Raw genomic sequence first — 19,214 nt, forward strand, 5'->3', positions numbered from 1 at the left:
CAGAAAAAGGTATCATCAGGATCAGTGTGATAGAAATCAAGATCAGGAACAAGGGTGAAGGTAAGAACTAAGCAGGTTGGGAGAATATGGTGCAGATGCTGATATACAGATCAGGACAGAGCCAAAGACAGGGGCAATAAAATAAAAGCTGAAGATAATATAATCCAGAAACTGGCTGAATAGCAATGGGAAACAATTGAGATTCCCATATATATTAGCAGGGAGATGAAGTCAATTGTATAGACCAGTTCTTACCCAGTAGGGATTTGCTAGGCTGTCAGCTGCTAAGGATGCTAACGGAAGCTATCTGAATGGCTGATAGCTGAGTTAAAGCCTGATGGATACACTCTTTAAACGGCACACAGCTTTCATGTTCCACAAAGTGTGGCAGAATTATTCTTCTAAGAGTTTCTTTTTATTACTGTAATAAAATAAGGATGCCATATAAACAGAACTTCAGATCCCATTACTAAATTCATTTCAGCGAATGATGTTGTTTCATCTTAAGTCACATACATTGGCTTCATTACGGGAAATGAATCCCTGACATTAATTACTCATTCAAAAGGAGCATTCGACTATCATATGCAAAAGGTTAAGGGAAAGGAAACTCCTGCTTCCTTAGGACAGCTGGCAGCAGGAACTCTGCAGAGAAATTCTGGCTCCATAGAAATAAGGACAAAGTTACCACTGACTTTAAAGTGTAAGTATACACCTTGGTGATAAACTCAGCTATGTGGCAAGAGTTGCACATGCCATGATGTTATTGCAAAATGGGTGTACAGAAAATGTGCATCTACTGTTGGATTGAATGACAACTGTGTGCATCTCTCTTGCTAACGTATATAAGATGGATTGGGCCCTAAAACATTGCACGAGTATGACTTATTTTTCTGTATATATTTCAACAGGTATAAATATTTAATGTGAATAACTTCGCTCCAGAGAGCCATGCCAGATCTTCCTGAAATTCAAGCAGTAGTACATGATGGGTATACAGTAGATTAAAAGCTGTGACAATCAGGCAGTACCACAGGCAAAACAATACTTTAGTCCATAATACGGAAACTGGCCAAGTTACTAAAGCATTCATTAGGGAAAGCAAGGAAAAACTGCCACAACTCTCCTGTGATTCCTCCCAGCTAGAAAAGTCTGCTACTTGCATTCAAGCATCAGCTATTACATACAGTCAATTGTGAGAGTTAGGCACTTGTATTTATGATCCTGTTGTTTCCTGTACCACTTAGGAACTGGAACATTTAAATTCTGAAATTATAGAAGTATAGAGATTGAAAGTGTTTCATAAGATCTAGATTCTCATTGTTCCTGTCCTGTAGGTCCGTAAGAAGACAAACATTGTGGTCAGGTGTTGCAGCCATATCATTAGTGTAATCTACAGTCAGTTTGATCAATTAACTAGGTTCCAGAAGACCTGCAGATAATCTTCTTGTATACAATTTAAAAATAATTCTTTAAAAAAATATCTGCACAGTTCTCATGCTGCAGAAATAGATCAGCTACGCATACAAAAATGAATGGCAGACCCCAAATATTTTCTTCTAATTAATACTCCATTTCTAAAATGTAGGCCTTTTTGATCGGTCTAAGTCATATCCCTTTATATGCCCTATAGAAAAGAAACCTAATGTTAACATAGACATGGGATGAAAGAATCTACTGGAGGGTTCTTTAGTAAGGCAAAGTATATACCTCATAGGTTTGAGGGGAACACAGGAAAGCCAAAACAGAATATGGAAATTCTGAAGGGAATATGTTGATAGGAATCTATGATTTATTAAACCTAGCAGTTCCTCTGTGGTTTGAATCAGATTTGATATCTCAGAAGAAAGTTTATGTTATTTTCTCAAAAACATTTTCCTCCTTAATCTATGAGCTATAATCAGCTGATTTGTGATTCTTGTCTCACTGCACCCTTACCTCTTTTCTTACTGTATCCTTACTTCTTTTCTTACTGCATCCTGCAGGAACCCATTACTGTGAGAGAAAACTTTTCCTTCCCTCTGCTGCCCAGGAAGGAGATCTCAGCACTGACAGCAGCAGAGCCAAATCCACTACTCCGTTCAGTAGAAGTAAGATTTCCAGCTCTTTCCCTTCAACAATTGTTTCCTCCACTCCTTTTACAGAGCACAGCTTCCCCATCATGTAGCAAGAGAGAGTGATAAGCAGAAAGTCCTCATCAAGAAAAGTCAGGAGGACGAAAAACGTTGGGGTCTACACCTAGTCAGTGTTAGGAAATCCATACCCCAGCTCTTGTCAGTTTTGTGGGTTTGTAAACTACGGCTAACAAAAACATCAGTTGATCTCTGAGACCTTCATTCTCGGGTATCAGAAGAAGTTTCAGGATCTGCTCCTTCCCATTCATCTTAATAACTCACAGGACATGAATAATTAGTTTTACCTTTCCTTCTGCCACAACAGGCAACTATTTTCTGTAAGCTCATTGTACACAGAGGCATTTATTCTCTAGTAGAGTTATTCTGTGTTTTTCCATTGAAACTAAAGCATAACAGTTCACAGTGGAGATGGACATCTGCACATGCAGAACTAGTATTCAACTCTGTAATAAATCCATACATTAATTACAAGATTAGGACTTTCCTCAGTTGTTAATTCCTGAGGAGATCTGAAACAATAGTGAAAACAGTTATTCACAAACAAGTTAAATTAAATCCGACTGGAATGCAATTGCTTCTGTTCTCCTTTTACTGCCTCTTCCACAAATGTCCTTAAACTATTTTTTTTCTGTCATTGCTATGAAAACAATGCAGCATGATATGAATATATGTGCAGAAAGCATACTTATATATGAACTATGGCACTGCTTTCTCAGCTAGCTTTGTGTCTTCAGGTGTGTTCTCATTACAAAATAACCATTTGGGAAAGGCAGAACTTTACCAGCACCTCTGAAAAAAAAACAAAACCAAACACCAACCAACCAAAGAAGGGTAAGATCAGGGAGAGAAAACACACAAAGATCTACTGATTTCCATCATTGATCTGGACAGGCTGGATTGATGGTCCAAGGCCAACTGCATGAGGTTTAAGAAGGCTCAATGCAAGGTCCTGCACTTGGGTCACAACAGCCCCATGCAACACTACAGACTTGTGGAAGAGTGGCTGGAAAGCGCCCAGGGGTGCTGGTTGACAGCCAGCTGAAGACGAGCCAGCAGTGTGCCCAGGTGGCCCAGAAGGCCAATGGCATCCTGGCTTGAATCAGTACTAGTGTGGCCAGTAGTGATCATCCCCCTGTACTCGGCACTGGTGAGACCACACCTTGAGTCCTGTGTTCAATGTCACTACAAGAAAGACACTGAGGTGCTGGAGAACATCCAAAGAAGAACAACAAAGCTCATGAAGGGTCTAGAGCACAAGTCTTATGAGGAGTGGCTGAGGGAACTGGGGTGTTTAGTCTGGAGAAGACAAGGCTGAGGGGAGACCTTATCGCTCTCTACAACCTGACAGGAGGTTGTAGCCACATGGGTGTTGATGTCTTCTCCCAAGTAACAAGTGATCAGACAAGAGGAAATGGCCTCAAGTTGTGCCAGGGGAGGTTTAGATTGGATGTGAGGAAACATTTCTTCACCAAAAGGGTTGACAAGCACTGGAACAGGCTGCCCAGAGAAGTGGTTGAGTCACCATCCCTGGAGGTATTTAAAAGACGTGTAGATGTGGCACTTACTTAGGTATATGGTTTAATGGAGGACTTGGTAATGCTAGGTTAATAGTTGGACTTGATGATCTTAAAAGTCTTTTCCAAGCTAAACGATTCTATGATTCTATGATGCTATGAGAGCGGCCAGAACCACATGCATAGTTATTTAAGAATTCAAATCCATTTTGCAGTTGATTTTTCAGCAGCGATATCTCATGGGACGATGTTTGCCAAACAGAGTGGAGATCACTGAGAATGTACCTGAGCTGTTTAAAAAGCAGATGGCATCAGTCAAGAGATTTAATGTAGCCTACAGCATGTTTCCGCTCTTAGTGAATTAAGAACATCAATTTCACAAAGTATCCAGAATGCTTTCCACTTATTTATGAATGGGTCTTGTGCAGAATATATTTCTGGGTCAGAAAACCAGAAAAGTATAAAGTGTACTTTTTGAAAGATACCACTCATCTGCAGTGTTAGTGTTCTTGGGAACATTCTGAAGCAATGGAATAATACTGGGAACTGGTATTCTGTCCCCAAATAACCTCTTTTTGCAGAGTTATCAGCAAGAAATGCCTCTGAATCAACATCAACTAGCATAGATGAACCAGGATGAACAATGTGACTCCGATGAAAAGCACTTTTTGCATTTACTAGCAAAGGGGAAACATTTAAAAAGTTTCACAAAAGGGAAAAATACAAGATCTCTATTGAAATAATGATAGTACAAAAAAAAAAAAAAATCAGATCTAGTTTAAAAAAAAACAAGGTAAGGAACCTGAATATTTTTAATTCAAAGAATCCCTTTTACAGTGGAAAAAAAAAGAAGACAAAATCCTTTGTTAATTGCTTTCAAATCAACTGAAAATTATCCAGGTAGCATCAATACCAAACAGGCCTTTTAATTTTAATGATTATTTTTTCAAGAATTTAAGTGCTCTTCACTTCTGGTACACTGATGCAATCAGAGATTTAGAAAATAGTTTTGACTGATTGCAGTGATTGCTGCTTGATCTATGCATACTGCCCCAGAACGTTTTTCTGACACAGGACTGGCTTGGAAAAAATTTTGTATGTTAGAATATTTTTAGTTGTAAAGCTTAAATAATAGTATTTTTATCTACATATGCCAGTACAGCAGGCAACATGAATGCCTTTAAAAGTACAAAAACCTGAAATAAGTCCTTAGATAACCCATGTAAAATAAGGAGGAAAAAAAGAAAAAGAAATGGAGTCTTAGCAGAGAAGCAGGCCTTCAGCAACCAGAAACATTGGGCAGGTGGTTTCATCTTTCCCTGTTACTATCTACACACTTATAAAACTTGCATTGCTGCTGAATGCCAGACTTTTGGAGTGTTTGGATCTTCTTTTGTTCCTCTCACTATTCCCCCTCCCTTTTTTTTAAACACATAACTAATGGATATACTGCAAACAGGAATTAGGTTTTAAAATCAAACTCATGATTGTTCTTGCTGCTCCAGCACCTTCCCAAAAATGTTTCTGAAATGTGTGACATACAAATAACTTCTTAATTTCAGTGAATAAGATTATAAGAGAAAAAATATTCCAATTGCCATGCTCATGTCAGGTGATGGAAGAAGCAATATCAGTACAATTGTTGGGGGGGATGCAAGGGAGAGTGTTCCCATAGATCTTGTGAAACTGCCATTGCCTGCACTATATGTGATATAAATGCCCTATATAGCATATGATTACATATGCAGGTATATGCCAAACCTGTTAGAAAGCTGGTTCATCTCATATTTCAGAAATGGTCAATTCAGAAAAGAACCTACAGAGACCAGGTGAAAACAAAAAAAATTTGTACTTCAAATTTTGATGAAGTGGACCAAAATGCCCCCAGCTGAATTTTTTTGTAATTCTTTTTTTCCCTGGACAGAAGAGCACCAAGAGAATTAGAAAATACCATCCATATTTCACTTTGACTAGAGAATGAACTGTTGCTCTCCTTCACTTAGATTTTCCCAAGAAGTATTAACCCAAAATCCAAATATGAATCATTAAAATACAACAACAAAACATGTTCTTCTGGAAAGAGGTCTTCTCTACTCTGTAAGAAGAAGTCAACTCAAAAGGTTTAGTTAAAAGACCTACCCACTGCACCAAGCAGAGAGCTTGAAGATCCTTCCAAAAGAAAGTGTCCTTATACAAAGGGCAAATGAGGAGGAGGACAGCTGCTTCTCAAAAGGGAGTGACAAAGCTGGACACAGAACCAGGCTTCCTGACTTGTAAGCTACTGAGCCTTATCTCACAGCTCTTTGTGTCTAAGCCAATGGTCTTTCCTATCATTTTATTCTCATAGTGCTTGCAATAGCTAGATTTTACTAGTATAATGAAATCCAAGTGGCTCAGCACAAATAACATGGTAGTCTGAGAAGGGACTTAGATAAATCTTTAATTAAAAAAGATGTTAAATAGAGTTGGTTGGTAAGGAGTTGAGTGCCTCGCTGTGACATAAAACATACAGGAACATACCTATGAACGTTACCAATTTGGGCAACAAACTTTGGCTCCCACAACTCTTTCCACTTATCTGTTTTCCTACAACATGCCATTTCCTCTTCCTTCTATCTGCTGGCAGCTTGCCACAGGCTCCTCCACTCAGGTTTTCTCCTGTCTCCTTCAAACACTGCAAGTGCTTCCTGGGTCCTGCTTTCTTCTCGTAGGGAAAAGGAGAGGACTCAGACAAGAACTGTTAGTGGAGTCTAGCTCTTCAGTACTGCAGCACATGACAGAGGCTTTCTTAGGACAACCTGTAACTGAGTAGACTCAATCCCTGGATGCTGTACTGTCCATATGGGACATATGAGCCATGGTTCAGTGGGCAGCTTGGCAACAAAACCATAAATCTACCACTTAGGAACCTCAGATATTGGTGAGTATGTAGAGAGATTACTGCAATACTACTGAGTCACAGTTCAAATGGTAGCTATTAATTCTGTATTGTTACAGCCAAATTTGAGTTCTTAATCTGCTAAATTTCCTACTTTCAGAGCACATTCCCCCCTCCAAAGTTACTGAACGCACTTTTGTCTTTAATATGAAGATGCACGCAACTGCTCCTTGCTCTCATAACTACAACAGCTGCAAATAATAGATATATTTCTTCCTTTGTAATATGCACTTAGGTCATCCAGCCAGGAAATGGAAATGGTACTGCTGTTTTGCTATAGTGTAAATCAACTGATGTAGCTTACATTGGTAATATTGATTTTACTTCATAGAGTTTATTTTATTAACTTTATTTTCTTGCTTTTATTTTAACTATTGAAAAACTAGTGTTTACTGCAGTGTAAATCAACTTATGAAGCTTATGTTGACAATACTGATTTTATTTTACTGTAACAGTTGGCTGAGGTGTAGTACTTCTCACTTACACATCCCAAAAGGATTCATAAGGATAATCTCCAGCATCCCCATTCCACAGATGTCAGCAGTATATGCTATATAGTCCCAGAGAGCAAAATTTCATCTTTTTTGTGTGCCGTGTCAGTGCAAACTTAATTAGACCTGTCAGGCAGTAAAAGAAATAGGGCTTAGCCCTCTTCACATATCAATTTCAGTCTGATTTGCAGAGTGCAACTACAGGGATACACACAGAATTGTGATAGTTCTACAGTGCTATACCTGAGCAAATACATCCTGTCTCTTAACCTGTCTCTACAGACATATCATTAGTCAATTTTCCCCACCACACCATAGGAATGTTAGTACCCTACAGCAGGAAAATACCATAGTACAGCTTCTTTACATGCACACTGCACACAAGAAACTAAGGGTCTTGTCTGCTGGCACACCTACATCTTAGCCAAAGTAACAGTCTTCATATAGCACAGTTATATCCAAGAAAAGGGTACTGCTGGGATATTGATGTTAGCTGAGAACATGATACTGAGCCAACAGAACTGCACCAGAAAAAATTTATAATTCATGGTCAAGTGAAAAGACAATACTAGAGTATAATTGCACTTCCAGTTTTACACAAATTTATTACAAAATTCTAAGCACCATAAGAATTTAAATCCCACTGCAGCAACTATTTTGCAGTAAATCATGACTACATACTGATAAACTATGCAATTCTCTTCCATGGTTAATTGTAGGGTCATAGACTATTTCAGATTTGAAGGGTCCTTGGGAGGTCATCTAACCCAGCCCTTGGCTCCATGCAGGGTCAGCTATAAGATCGGACCAGACTGGTTAGAGCTGTATAGTCCCCAATGTTACAGAATTCTTTTATAAATTTGCCAGCAGCACCAATGGTGAATGTCTATGTAGTATTAAAGACCACACAACGTGTATGTGTATATGTGCACATTGAATACAGTAATTTGACTTAACCAACAGGTAAAATTATTTTAGTTCTTGAAAGACAATAACTTGAAGATAGCTAAGGAATCCTGTTTGACGTGAACCCCCAAAGGCTTACCTGGCTACTAAAAGTCAATCTTTACTGGATGAAGTTCATCCAGCAGCATACTCAGCAACACTATCCCTTGATTTTGCTCTCTTCACTGTCTGCTCCATAACAAACTGACACAAATACCCCCAGCTGTCGTCTTCTTTAGCTGGTAGATCAGTTTGACTTCTATTCTCACCTCTACATTAATTTTTCTTGGACTCACTCCAGCTTGGCTGTACTGGTCAGGCTGCCTTCTAATTAGAAGTTAAATCTGTCTCAATTCATGTTATCTATCTTCCCTCATCCTTCTTAGATAGGAAGCCTAATACTTGACAATTTCTTCAAAGGAAGGATGTTCTCCGAAGAATTTGCAGGCTCATAATTTCTTTTCCCAACATATAGACTGAAGATTCAGGGCCTTAAGAGGTATCAGAGATTTTTAACAACTTCGGAATTTTGATGATGCTTAATTAACAGCCAAAAAAAACCCAAACCCAACCCCCAAAAAAGCAAACTGATTTCTGTTAGTACATTGCTTTAAGTGAAAAGGATGTATTTCAGGTTTGAAATTCCTCTAGAATCACATAAGTAAAAGACCGGAAAAAAACCTCAACATTTCCAGCATAGATTTTAAGCATTTTTTAATTTATATATATATATTAAGGCTTATTTCAGTTGACAGAATTGTAACATCGCTATTTTTTTAATGCATGTTCTTCTTTTCCAAGTTTGAAAATTAATTCAGATACCATTTCAACTTCGGGAAGGTCTGAAATGAAATCACCTGGAAAACCATACCACCAGTAGATGGAAATTCATTTCCCATGCTGCTGCTGATGACTGATTTAAATCTTTTATTTCCAGGTATAAACACAGTGGAAGAAGCATAATGTGTTAGTTTGATAACTGGTGCTTATGAAATAGTGGTTAGTTTGTCCCTCATGGAGTATTGTGCCAGGAGAAGCAGGTTTACTATTGTTAAGATGTGGCAAATCATAATTTGTGGCAAATCATTCTTGATTCATCTACCAGTACATTCACATAATACAAAAGAATTTAGAAAAAAGAGAATATCTTCTAACTACTCATTGCTCTTAAGAAATCTCCAAACCATACCAGTAATTCATGTTGCCAAAGGAACCTCAGTTTCACAATGCAATACTTGAAAATCACAGAATCACAGATTGGTAGGGGTTGGAAGGGACCTCTGGAGATCATCTAGTCCAACACCCCTGGCTAAAGCAGGATCACCTAGAGCAGGTTGCACAGGATTGCATCCAGGCAGGTTTTGAATATCTCCAGAGAAGGAGACTCCACAGCCTCTCTGGGCAGCCTGTTCCAGTGCTCGGTCACCCGCAGGGTAAAGAAGTTTTTCCTCATGTTCAGATGGAACTTCCTGGGTTCCAGTTTGTGCCCGTTACCCCTTGTCCTGTCGCTGGGCACCATTGAGAAGAGTCTGGCCCCTTCCTCTAGACATCCACCCTTTAGATATTCAGAAGCGTTGATGAGATCCCCTCTCAGTCTTCTCTTCTCCAGGCTAAACAGACCCAGCTCTCTCAGCCTTGCCTCCTACGAGAGATGCTCCAGTCCCCTCATCATCTCTGTAACCCTCCGCTGGACTCTCTCCAGTAGTTCCCTGTCTTTCTTGAACTGGGGAGCCCAGCACTGGACACAGGACTCCAGACATGGCCTCACTAGGGCAGAGTAGAGGGGGAAGATAACCTCCCTCGACAGGCTGGCCACACTCTTCTTAATGCACCCCAGGATACCATTGGCCTTCTTGGCCACAAGGGCACCTGTATGCAAATAATATACATTCTTTAAATGTCCTGAAGCTTAGCTAGACCTAGTCAATTAAGTCAACACAAGCACAAGTCTACACAATTAGATTAGTCCATTTTGCAAGGAGAACTGAATCTGCAATTTGACTCTAATTTTCCTCTCTGTATGTATCAGCAGAAGTTTTCTAGACAGTTAGCAAATTTAAAAGGGAAACCATGAAAAAAAACCCCAGACAACAAAACTAAACAAAACAGTTTTTCTCCTCTATTCCGGTAACCTTGCTGTCTTGCATAGATTGAATACTGGAACTGGAAATAATTTTTTTTCCATTTCATTGGAGATTTCTTAATATGTTCCCTGGTCATATACAGATAAAACCAAAAATGCTTAACAGTTTTTCATGAAGAAAAACCCCCAACAACAAAAACAAACAACCCAAACCCAAACCTGCAACAGGAGAAAGAAACAGACTCACCCCAGAACAGCCATTATATCAACAGCAGTGAGAACTCACTTGGGAAGTGAAAGACCCAGCTACCTGGGATGCCTGCTTTGGATTCTACTACTTCTTTATTACAGACAGAAGTTCTATGCAGAATCTCAGAAACCTTCCTCAGCATAAATTTGATCATAAAATTTTAGTTCAACAAAACAACACAGAATTACCAGCAAATGCTCTTCAATAGCTGCTTTTTTGTCCTGAATCCCTGTCATTTACTCTACAGTTAATATATCTGTCCACTCAGGTTTTGATGCAGAAAGCCAAGGTTTTGCAGGATTTCAGAAGTTAAGAATACTTCTAAGCAGAATAGAAAAAGATCATGGAGAGATGTCATGATTCTCAAAGATTAAGTGATGTTCTGTTGAGACCAGCTATAGTTCAAAGAAAAATTGGAGAAGCACATTATTCTCCTAACTTGAAAACACAATAATATAATGTTTTGTTATATCAAAATTTATGTGGTTTTATTAGACAATGAGATCTTGGAGAAACAAGCCAAGAAAGAAACCAAGAAAAAAAAAATCAACGTCAATCTTTAGTCATTTGCTATTATTAGGAGTGGTTGCCTTTCATTATTCTATGGATACACCTCTCTGATCAAAAGAGCTCCATCCCTGTGGCAATGGCCAAAACCGAAGTCTCGATGTTTCGCTATATATTTAACATGGAAACAAAATATACAGCTTTGAATAAGTCACTCCAGTTCTAGCAAATGACAGAGAGAAGTATCTTAGGTTTGCCTACAACAGTCTAACAGGAGCAAATACCAATGAATCAGGCTCTATGAGCAGCATCAGGACATGGACAAGGCAAAGACACTCTTTGCTTTCAATATTAGCCTACTCTTGAGACAGCCCCTGTGTTACAAAACAACTTCTTGTTGATGGTAACACACACCTGATTACCACAACAATCACATCAATAATCCTGTTCAGGACTGTCATCCTTGTGGGTTCAAGGTTGCCAGCACATAGAATCTGACACTGCAAAGTTTGTCAGTCACAATTAGCCTGACCAGTGAAGGCAGAAACAAGTGCTAAACTGCCCCACAAAGGACAGTGATTTACATATATGCAAGAAGCGAGATCTTTTGGTAGCTAATTAATATGACAAATTTACCTTGTCCTTGTTTTGATAACATAATTTGAACTGGTGAGCAATTCTTTCTTTTCATGACAATTGTATGACTTTTTCTCAAGTCTATAATTATGTCTAAAATAAATTGGCCCTTCAGAAAGTCTATCTGACTCTGAAGTTTCTACCTGCGTAAAAAATACACATTACTCCATCAGAGAAACATATCAACTTTAATGTTCACAGTTTTTGGAATTACTCAGAGGCAATAAAGAATAAGGAAGATTGTTTTCAAGTACATTAGCTGATGTGTTAATTGGTACTGGACTAGATCCTATGCTTATGTAGGTCAGGGTAGCTCCACAAAAGTGAAAGAAATAACACACACTTATCTCAGCTGGTCATCTGGTGGTCATCATACAACACAACTGTAAAACTGTGTGTTGCATAAAATAAAAAAAAGAATCCTAATCTGCCTCATACTTGGACAACTGATGAAAGAATTTGGAAACACCAAGGAAAAAAATCCTTAATGAAGCTGTAACTAAAATGCCTTGAACAAGTCTAGAAAGAGCGAGGCTGGACAGATTTTATAATAAATGGGTAGTAACCCCAAATAATTTACAGCTCTGTGTGGATAATGAATGGATAATGAATCTACTTGTCCAGACTGATTTGTTTTGGCAGAAATGTCATGAATACCATTTTCTTTTTTTGCAAGGAACATATCATATTGCTCTGACAGAATAAGCTTAAATTCCTTTGACAGAATAAGCAGTGATACTCATGTCACACTGACTATCCTGAAAGTTTGTAAGGGATCTGTGATGCCATCAGGACTTCAGTATGTGTCTCTTATCTACCTCATACAGAAGGGATATTTGTTTGTATCAGGCAATAAAAATAACTCCTTCCCAGCTGTCAGCAGCTTCGCACTAATCTCTGCACGTTGCTTCCCAAGCTCAGGAGCACCACAAAGATATCCTGAGGCACCAGTTCCACTGAAGCATCTGCACACTAGAGTTGTTCCAATTGCTGCCCCCTTGAAGACAACACAAACAAAAATGTACCTGTCATTCACAGTTCACACAAACCATCACTCCATATCCTAATGATAGAGAGGCTTTATAGTAAAACCAAAGAAAGCTGTGCTTAAAAATTGAGATAATTTTGAAGTGAACAGTTGTGACCTTTCATCTGTGCTAGGTTCTCTATTTAAAATCCAGTCACTGCAAACACAGAGATCTGATGAAGATCAGAACAATGATAGGAGGAGGAACCTAATGAGCTAATTACTGAAAACTGAGCAGACTAAATCAGCTACTCCCAGAATCCATCCAAGGGGAATGATTAGTGCTATTAGTTCCACTTAATTCCTGCCATTGTGGAGTTCAGCCCTTAAGAAATAAAAACATGAGGAACAAACATCATGTTTAGCTTACAATGAGTATGCCAAACTAAATCGAATCACTCACTATGAAGTCTTGAAAGGCAGCAGGGAAAGAAACACATGAAAACAAAGCAAAACATACGAATATTGAATTATTGTTTTCTGAAGAAAGAACAATATTTTCCAGTTTCCTTGTTGCCCTTTTTCTTAAATACTGGCAGACATGAAAATTGGGGGTTTTTTTAGCATTAAAACAGTTCAGTGACTTTTGCTATTCTATGGGAAATCTTTGGGAATTTAGCTGGAAATTCTTCACTATTTAAATAGTCCCATGTTCTTCTGATATCAAGTTGTCATTTTAGGATTAAGATTTATATTTATCCCTGCACAAATAGCTAGCACAAGACCTATACACTGTTTAGGTACACCTAACTTCTGCAGAAGTTTTATTGTTAGGATTGACATCTAGCATGTTGTCTATAGCAAAGGCCTGGGTAGAAATGTTGCTTTAAATAAAAGTTATCAGATTTCTCTGCCAAGCTAAGTACTCCCTGCCCACTAAATTCCCTATTTTCAAATAACATTAGAGAATAACACTGCAAAGCTATTAAGCCACAGTATTTCATAAAGTGCTTGCAGGTAATTGAAAGCCCAGTGTAAAGTAAGGCAAAAAGCACATGCAACTGCAATTTTGTCCTGTAGCTTTTAACAAGCTCATTAGCAATCACATAGGAAGGCCATATGCTGATTACTTCGCAGATGTTCTGAGAAATTAATGGCAATGGATGGAAACAACATCAAAGAGCAAGAAGAAAGCTGAGGAATGATAGCTTTGCTCTGTAATCCTGGGCAAATTGTGACAATCTTCCATGCCTCAGATGCTTTGTCAAAGTTGTGGGGAAGACACCACTATTTACCTTATTGCCAAAAGCCTGTTCCCAGCAACTACAAGGATATTCCAAGAGGTTCAGTGATATTTGTCATAAGCGTGGAAAAGCCGTACTGATTCCATGTTTCATATCTGCTAAGTAATGGAAGAGCCCTCTCTTTATCCAGTGTAACATGAGGCACTCATAGAAATATATAGTAATGACAGAGGAGACACTTTAATATTTCAGAATATTTTAAGGGAAAAAATGCCACAGCATACTTCTGCTCCTACATATGGTTTGTTCTCTGTTATTTCACCCTACCTAGCTGCTATTCTGACTTTCTCTACCCCTTTTTCTGTAAAAAGAAGGTCCCATCCTAGACCTATTCTACATGAACAGGTGACATGTGTAAAACAAGAAGACTAACATGTCCTGAAGATGTAACAGTCTGTTGTGAAAAGCAGTAAGCTTCTTGAGTCTGTAAGTGCACTCCTCAGCTAACGTTATTCCTCCTCCTCCCTTCCTCAGAAACTCAGTGGGGAATCCAAAGAGCATTAACATACCTTACAAAACACAGTAATTTTTTATGACAAGTAATAAGAAGGAAGGAACATACACCTAACGTTGATATTTCAGATATTCCATCACAAATTAGACACTCCAGAAATATGAAATCACTATGAATTTTTCTCCTATTCTGAAGATCCTTAGGCATTCTTCTTCACAGAGTAGAAAGTAGATGTTTTCCTTCTGCATGTTAATTTTTATGATTTTTCTCTATGCAGACTCAATACTACACAGATCATACTAAGTGGACAATGTAACCGATTATAGGTAGCCCTGGATGTAATTAATGAGGGTCTCTAAGTGGTTGGACTCTAATAGCATTTCCAGGTCCTCTGTCATAATTAACTACATGTGTTTCAGGCACATGGGTACAGAATGTGATTTGAGAACAGGCAGCTGCCACCAGGAATTAATTGTTACTAGGTAGAAATATATTTAGTCATGACTCAGATGAGATAAGCTGATGGTAAAATTTGAAGCTGTATGATTGCGGATGCAGACCTGGTAATATGGACCTGCTCTTTCAGTCTTTATTTGCCTGAGTAACCTCTTTAATTGCAATACTCTAAAGTGACTGGGAATCACTCACGTAGAGGCTGCAGAACTGAGATCTAAGAATGACAATTAGGATTTTCACTTGCAAGTGATTTCAATTCTGGAAGCTCCTGACAGCAGGTGGGAGTACAAAGACAAAGAACACGGTTTCTGTTGAACGCGGACTTGTGGATGGTAGAGGCAAGCTTGTTATTTTCATGCAAGTGAGCAGCTTACTGGCATGGAGGCAAAATCACAAAAATGAGTTATAACTCTCCCCTTTGAAGAGACCCAGAAATAATTTTGAAATGACACAGAAAGTACAGATTTGTGCCAAAGCCTATTACAGACTGAAAAAGAGACATTTCAAATGATTAGTATCACATGCAGCTCATTTACTTAAGACATATGCTGCAAAATCTTGGCTTGCATTCAAGGGAAATGCCTAGATTTTAGGAAAAAATGCTGTTTAAGATTTCTGATGCAGAAAAATACAAGGGACAATTAAACTACAGTCCAGGTAATTAACAGTAGGAAGAATGGCAGCAGGCATTATAGTGTTCTCTGACAAATATAAACAAATCAGAAAATAGATTGGTGAGCAGAACTCACCACTGAGAGAATTAATTACATATCTTTTTCCTAAGCTATGGTTACGAAACACAGAATCCTGCTCACTCCCATAGATAACAAGAGAAAACAAGGAAATTCTTGCCAGATCACTTTAAAGTTCTTTATTGATCTCAGCTATTGCCCCTGGAGTCCTTTGGCTGTCTGGTCCATGTCCCATTGGAAAAATCTATGTGATCCTTTTCCAAACATGAAAACATACCCATCTCTAGAAGATTTTGGGGAAAGAAGACAACTCTTAGAAGTGGTTTTAAAAATGATCATTCAAAAATTTTAAAAAGCCTAAGAAATCATACAACCTCCTTAGCAAGTTCTTTATGAGGCACTATGCCACTGACTGTAACAAAAGTAGGTTTTGCTTATGAAAAATTGTGCCTATAAATGCTTGATAAAATAGAAGATTTAAGGAAGTGCAGCCTCTTTCTCCATGGGAAACATCCATCACAGACAACACTGCTGGAAATGATTAGCGGTGTACAGAGGACCTTAGATATATCAGCCTGCAACAGGTATTATGACCTATCTTTGAAGGACTGGAAAATATAACCTCAATCCAAAACAAATAGTGTGAGCTCTATTCTCAGTTCTCCAACTTTTTGTAAAAATATAGCATCAGCAACATTTTCTGAATGAAAAAGTATAGAGACTTTCTAGAATATTCTGGATTCTGCCAAAAATGTTTTTCAAGATAGACCCATGATTACAATAACATTCAATCATTTGGTCTCCATAGAGACCTCATGCCAAATCATTAAGAGAACTTCTTTCCATAAAATGGATGCAAGCATCTATCTACACACAGTGAGATTAGAAAGATTTATTTTTTTTGCTTTAAAATTCTACCTTGATGGCCACTCTCTGTTCACCCCCTTTCTCAAAAATTTAACAAAGCTGGCATATTCATGTCTTTGAGCTCTAAACTTTCCTGACTAGTAAGTATTGGTAATCATCTTAACTATCTTTCTGCAAAATCCTTTTCTCCACCAGACAGTGAAGGCACCTGGTTCCAATAAACAAAAAATGCCTTAATGTTATTAACCACTGGCGTCATCTCAGCAATGGCATCCAGCTAAAGAAGGCTTCTGCATGCTTAACACTGATTCATCAGTTAGTGTCTGTCTCCTTAATATCATTTGTGCTACTCATAACCTGACCAAAGTGCTCTGCTGGTCATTAATTTACTGCACACAGATTTTTTTGCAAAAATTATGAAAAGCCATGACTAAATCAAGAATAATCTCTCAACCACTGGCTGTTCTCATTGTCAAAGGTATCCCTTTGTTTTCCAACTGCTAAGGGTGGGATTCAGCTATCTAAATCAAAAGCATCTATTTTACTATATTTTAGGCCTACTTCTTTCTCAGTTTAATAGAATATACATTTCTAAAAATGAATTTTTTATGGGGAATTTTTCTTTTAGAGCTGTATTTTAGCACAGAATAAATCACCTTCTGAAGATAGGTATTTCTGACGACCAGTTAAAGAGCCATGATAGTTTTGAGCAGATGATACCTAAATCTTAGCTGACTGAGACCTTAAGTTTCTGATTTCACTTCTATGTTACCTCTCCCTCCCCCATTTTCCAATATAAAACCTGGATCTCCACCTTACCAAGCTTGTTGACTTGGCTATTTTCACTTTGGTGGAACAACACTGATGTATATCAACTGACAATCTGTCCCTAAGTGTAACAGTTACTTACAATTCCAGAATAGATAAAACATGAGAAGTTCCTATTGTATACTTTTCTCAAAGCTTTCTTGTTTGAACTACCCAGAAGCAAACATCACCAGGTTTGGAAGTTCTGTCTACAAGCTTATCAGATTTAGAAAGCTGAGTAGAAATCTCATCAGGATTGGTCCAGAAAACATCACTTGATTTAGCTGTGTAAGAGAAAATCTTCTGACATAATAGTCAGAGGTCAACTTTCCTATAATGTAGCTGCTCACTCAGTTACAACAGTCACAGCACTTGATACTGTTAGATCTTGAAATTAATATAATATTGTCAAATTCACCTGTTTCCTTGCTGTAATGAAGCTAAAATCTTTCCTAAATCTTTTTTTTGTTTTAAGGAGTTTGGCTATATTTGTGTACAAGAGATGCAAATTATAGGGTAATTGCTAAATTAGATTTATAGGTGATTCAGTTCTGGATGAAGAACTGTCAATCAGTTAAATTAAGACCTTCAAGGACATTAAAAGTTGTTAAACTTATTTCTTTCCTCCCTAGCCTATTCAAAGCCAGACTACAAAATCCCTTCCAGAAACAGAAAACAGAGCCTATTAATCTCCAAAATCCAAGATGTCTGGCAGCTCTGGAGAAACAATTTGGGTTACCAAGAGAATGAATCACAGTAATTCAGCATTCGTTCTCTCATATTTGAAGTGAACCACTAGAAGTAGTTTGTCATAGAGGAGGATTTGTTCTATTATTAAGAGTTACGTGTGATAAAAAACTATGAAACAGTCAACCACATTTAAAACCCTTGTGCATATACCACTGACAAAATCCACAAGGCAGTCAGAGAAAAAATCCTATCTTACTTAAGTTTGGAGTTATATTTAATGAGACAAATCAATGGAAGACATACTAATGGACGTTTTATGTGGGTAACCCTACCCAATTTTTTTAAATGCTAAAATAAAAGAAACTTCCAGCATTTAAAATACATTCTACGCAGGCCATGTTTAAAAACTCACTATACAAGATATCCCTGTGTCACTGGACTGCACCTGTGGATTTAACTATATGCTTCCAAAAGAAACAGACATAGTAAAAGACGAGTGTTATTCTTGAAAATTCAAGTTCTCACAAAAGACATATATTCATTTTGGTCTGTTGAAATTTATATTTGGGTAAATAATTAACGCAGGCCCCCTTCTGCATGATCAGAAAGAAACAGCTGTAGGAAGTGAATCCTTCTGGCCTGCAGAATGATCCTGTTTCCTAAGAACTTCTGTACATAGGGAAAAAGAACAGATTTACCTTCGCACACAGCAGAGTTTATCTAGAGTTGGGCTGTAAATTAGGCAAACCCACTGGGTACTCTTTATGTTCTCACTGTACTACATGGAAGTAAATCAGTTAAAAAAAGCAACAGGGAAAAGAAAAAAGGCCCCAAACTTAAAAAGGTTTAGAAAAACATTGCTTGTTTCTACTATGTGAGGGCTGCCATACTGTGCTTCTGTGTCATTGCTTTGTATTTGAGACCCTTTGTGTGGTAGGACACCGTGTGCTGGAAACTTTGCTTTGCACAGCAATTGCACTGAGACAAAAGGTGTATTAAATGAATGTGTGTTCATCATCATCAACAGAGACAGCCCCTAGCATCTTTCCAGAACATTATCAAAATACATCATCTCCTTATCCAAACCTAAGCCAGTCTTCCCTGAAAACCTTCTCCTACTCTTATAAAAAACGAGTACGTATTTACCTGTTCTTTTACATGCAAAGAGAAAGAAAGTCATACAATTCTATTTCACTTCTTAGCTGGCAACACAACGTGGAAAATACAAAAGAATTAAGTCTTAATTAAGAATTAAGGGCTGTGCTGTCATCAGAGTGAACTCCATGGTTTATACAAAGGAAGAAGAAAAGAGAAAGTAAGAGCTCAAGAGAAAATGGTTACTGCAAGTCAGGTAGGAGATAGTAGCGTTCCTATGTTTGCAGAGGGAAAATAGGGCTTTCTAAGTGACGGTTACTCAACTTATTTTTCAGAGATGCCCCAAGAAGACTTTTTATTTCTAGCCAAATACAGGTTGGGCT

The 19,214-nt window shown here is 38.0% G+C and overlaps 1 protein-coding gene across 4 annotated transcripts in view; it reads right to left on the bottom strand.

Moving 5' to 3' along the window:
* The window catches only part of RAB3C (RAB3C, member RAS oncogene family), a 149,051-nt gene that overhangs the window by 106,104 nt on the left and 23,733 nt on the right, over positions 1 to 19,214 (bottom strand). Inside the window, exon 1 of one of the 4 annotated variants that reach the window (XM_075739854.1) lies at positions 3,477 to 3,656. The exons of the other annotated variants lie outside the window; for them this stretch is intronic. Coding sequence (XP_075595969.1) covers positions 3,477 to 3,596 — 120 coding nt within the window. The 5' untranslated portion in view covers positions 3,597 to 3,656. Of the gene's footprint in view, positions 1 to 3,476; positions 3,657 to 19,214 lie in introns of those variants that run through there. 4 annotated transcript variants of the gene reach the window in all.

The sequence above is a fragment of the Balearica regulorum genome, chromosome Z, assembly GCF_011004875.1.
Source record: "Balearica regulorum gibbericeps isolate bBalReg1 chromosome Z, bBalReg1.pri, whole genome shotgun sequence".
NCBI lineage: Eukaryota > Metazoa > Chordata > Aves > Gruiformes > Gruidae > Balearica > Balearica regulorum.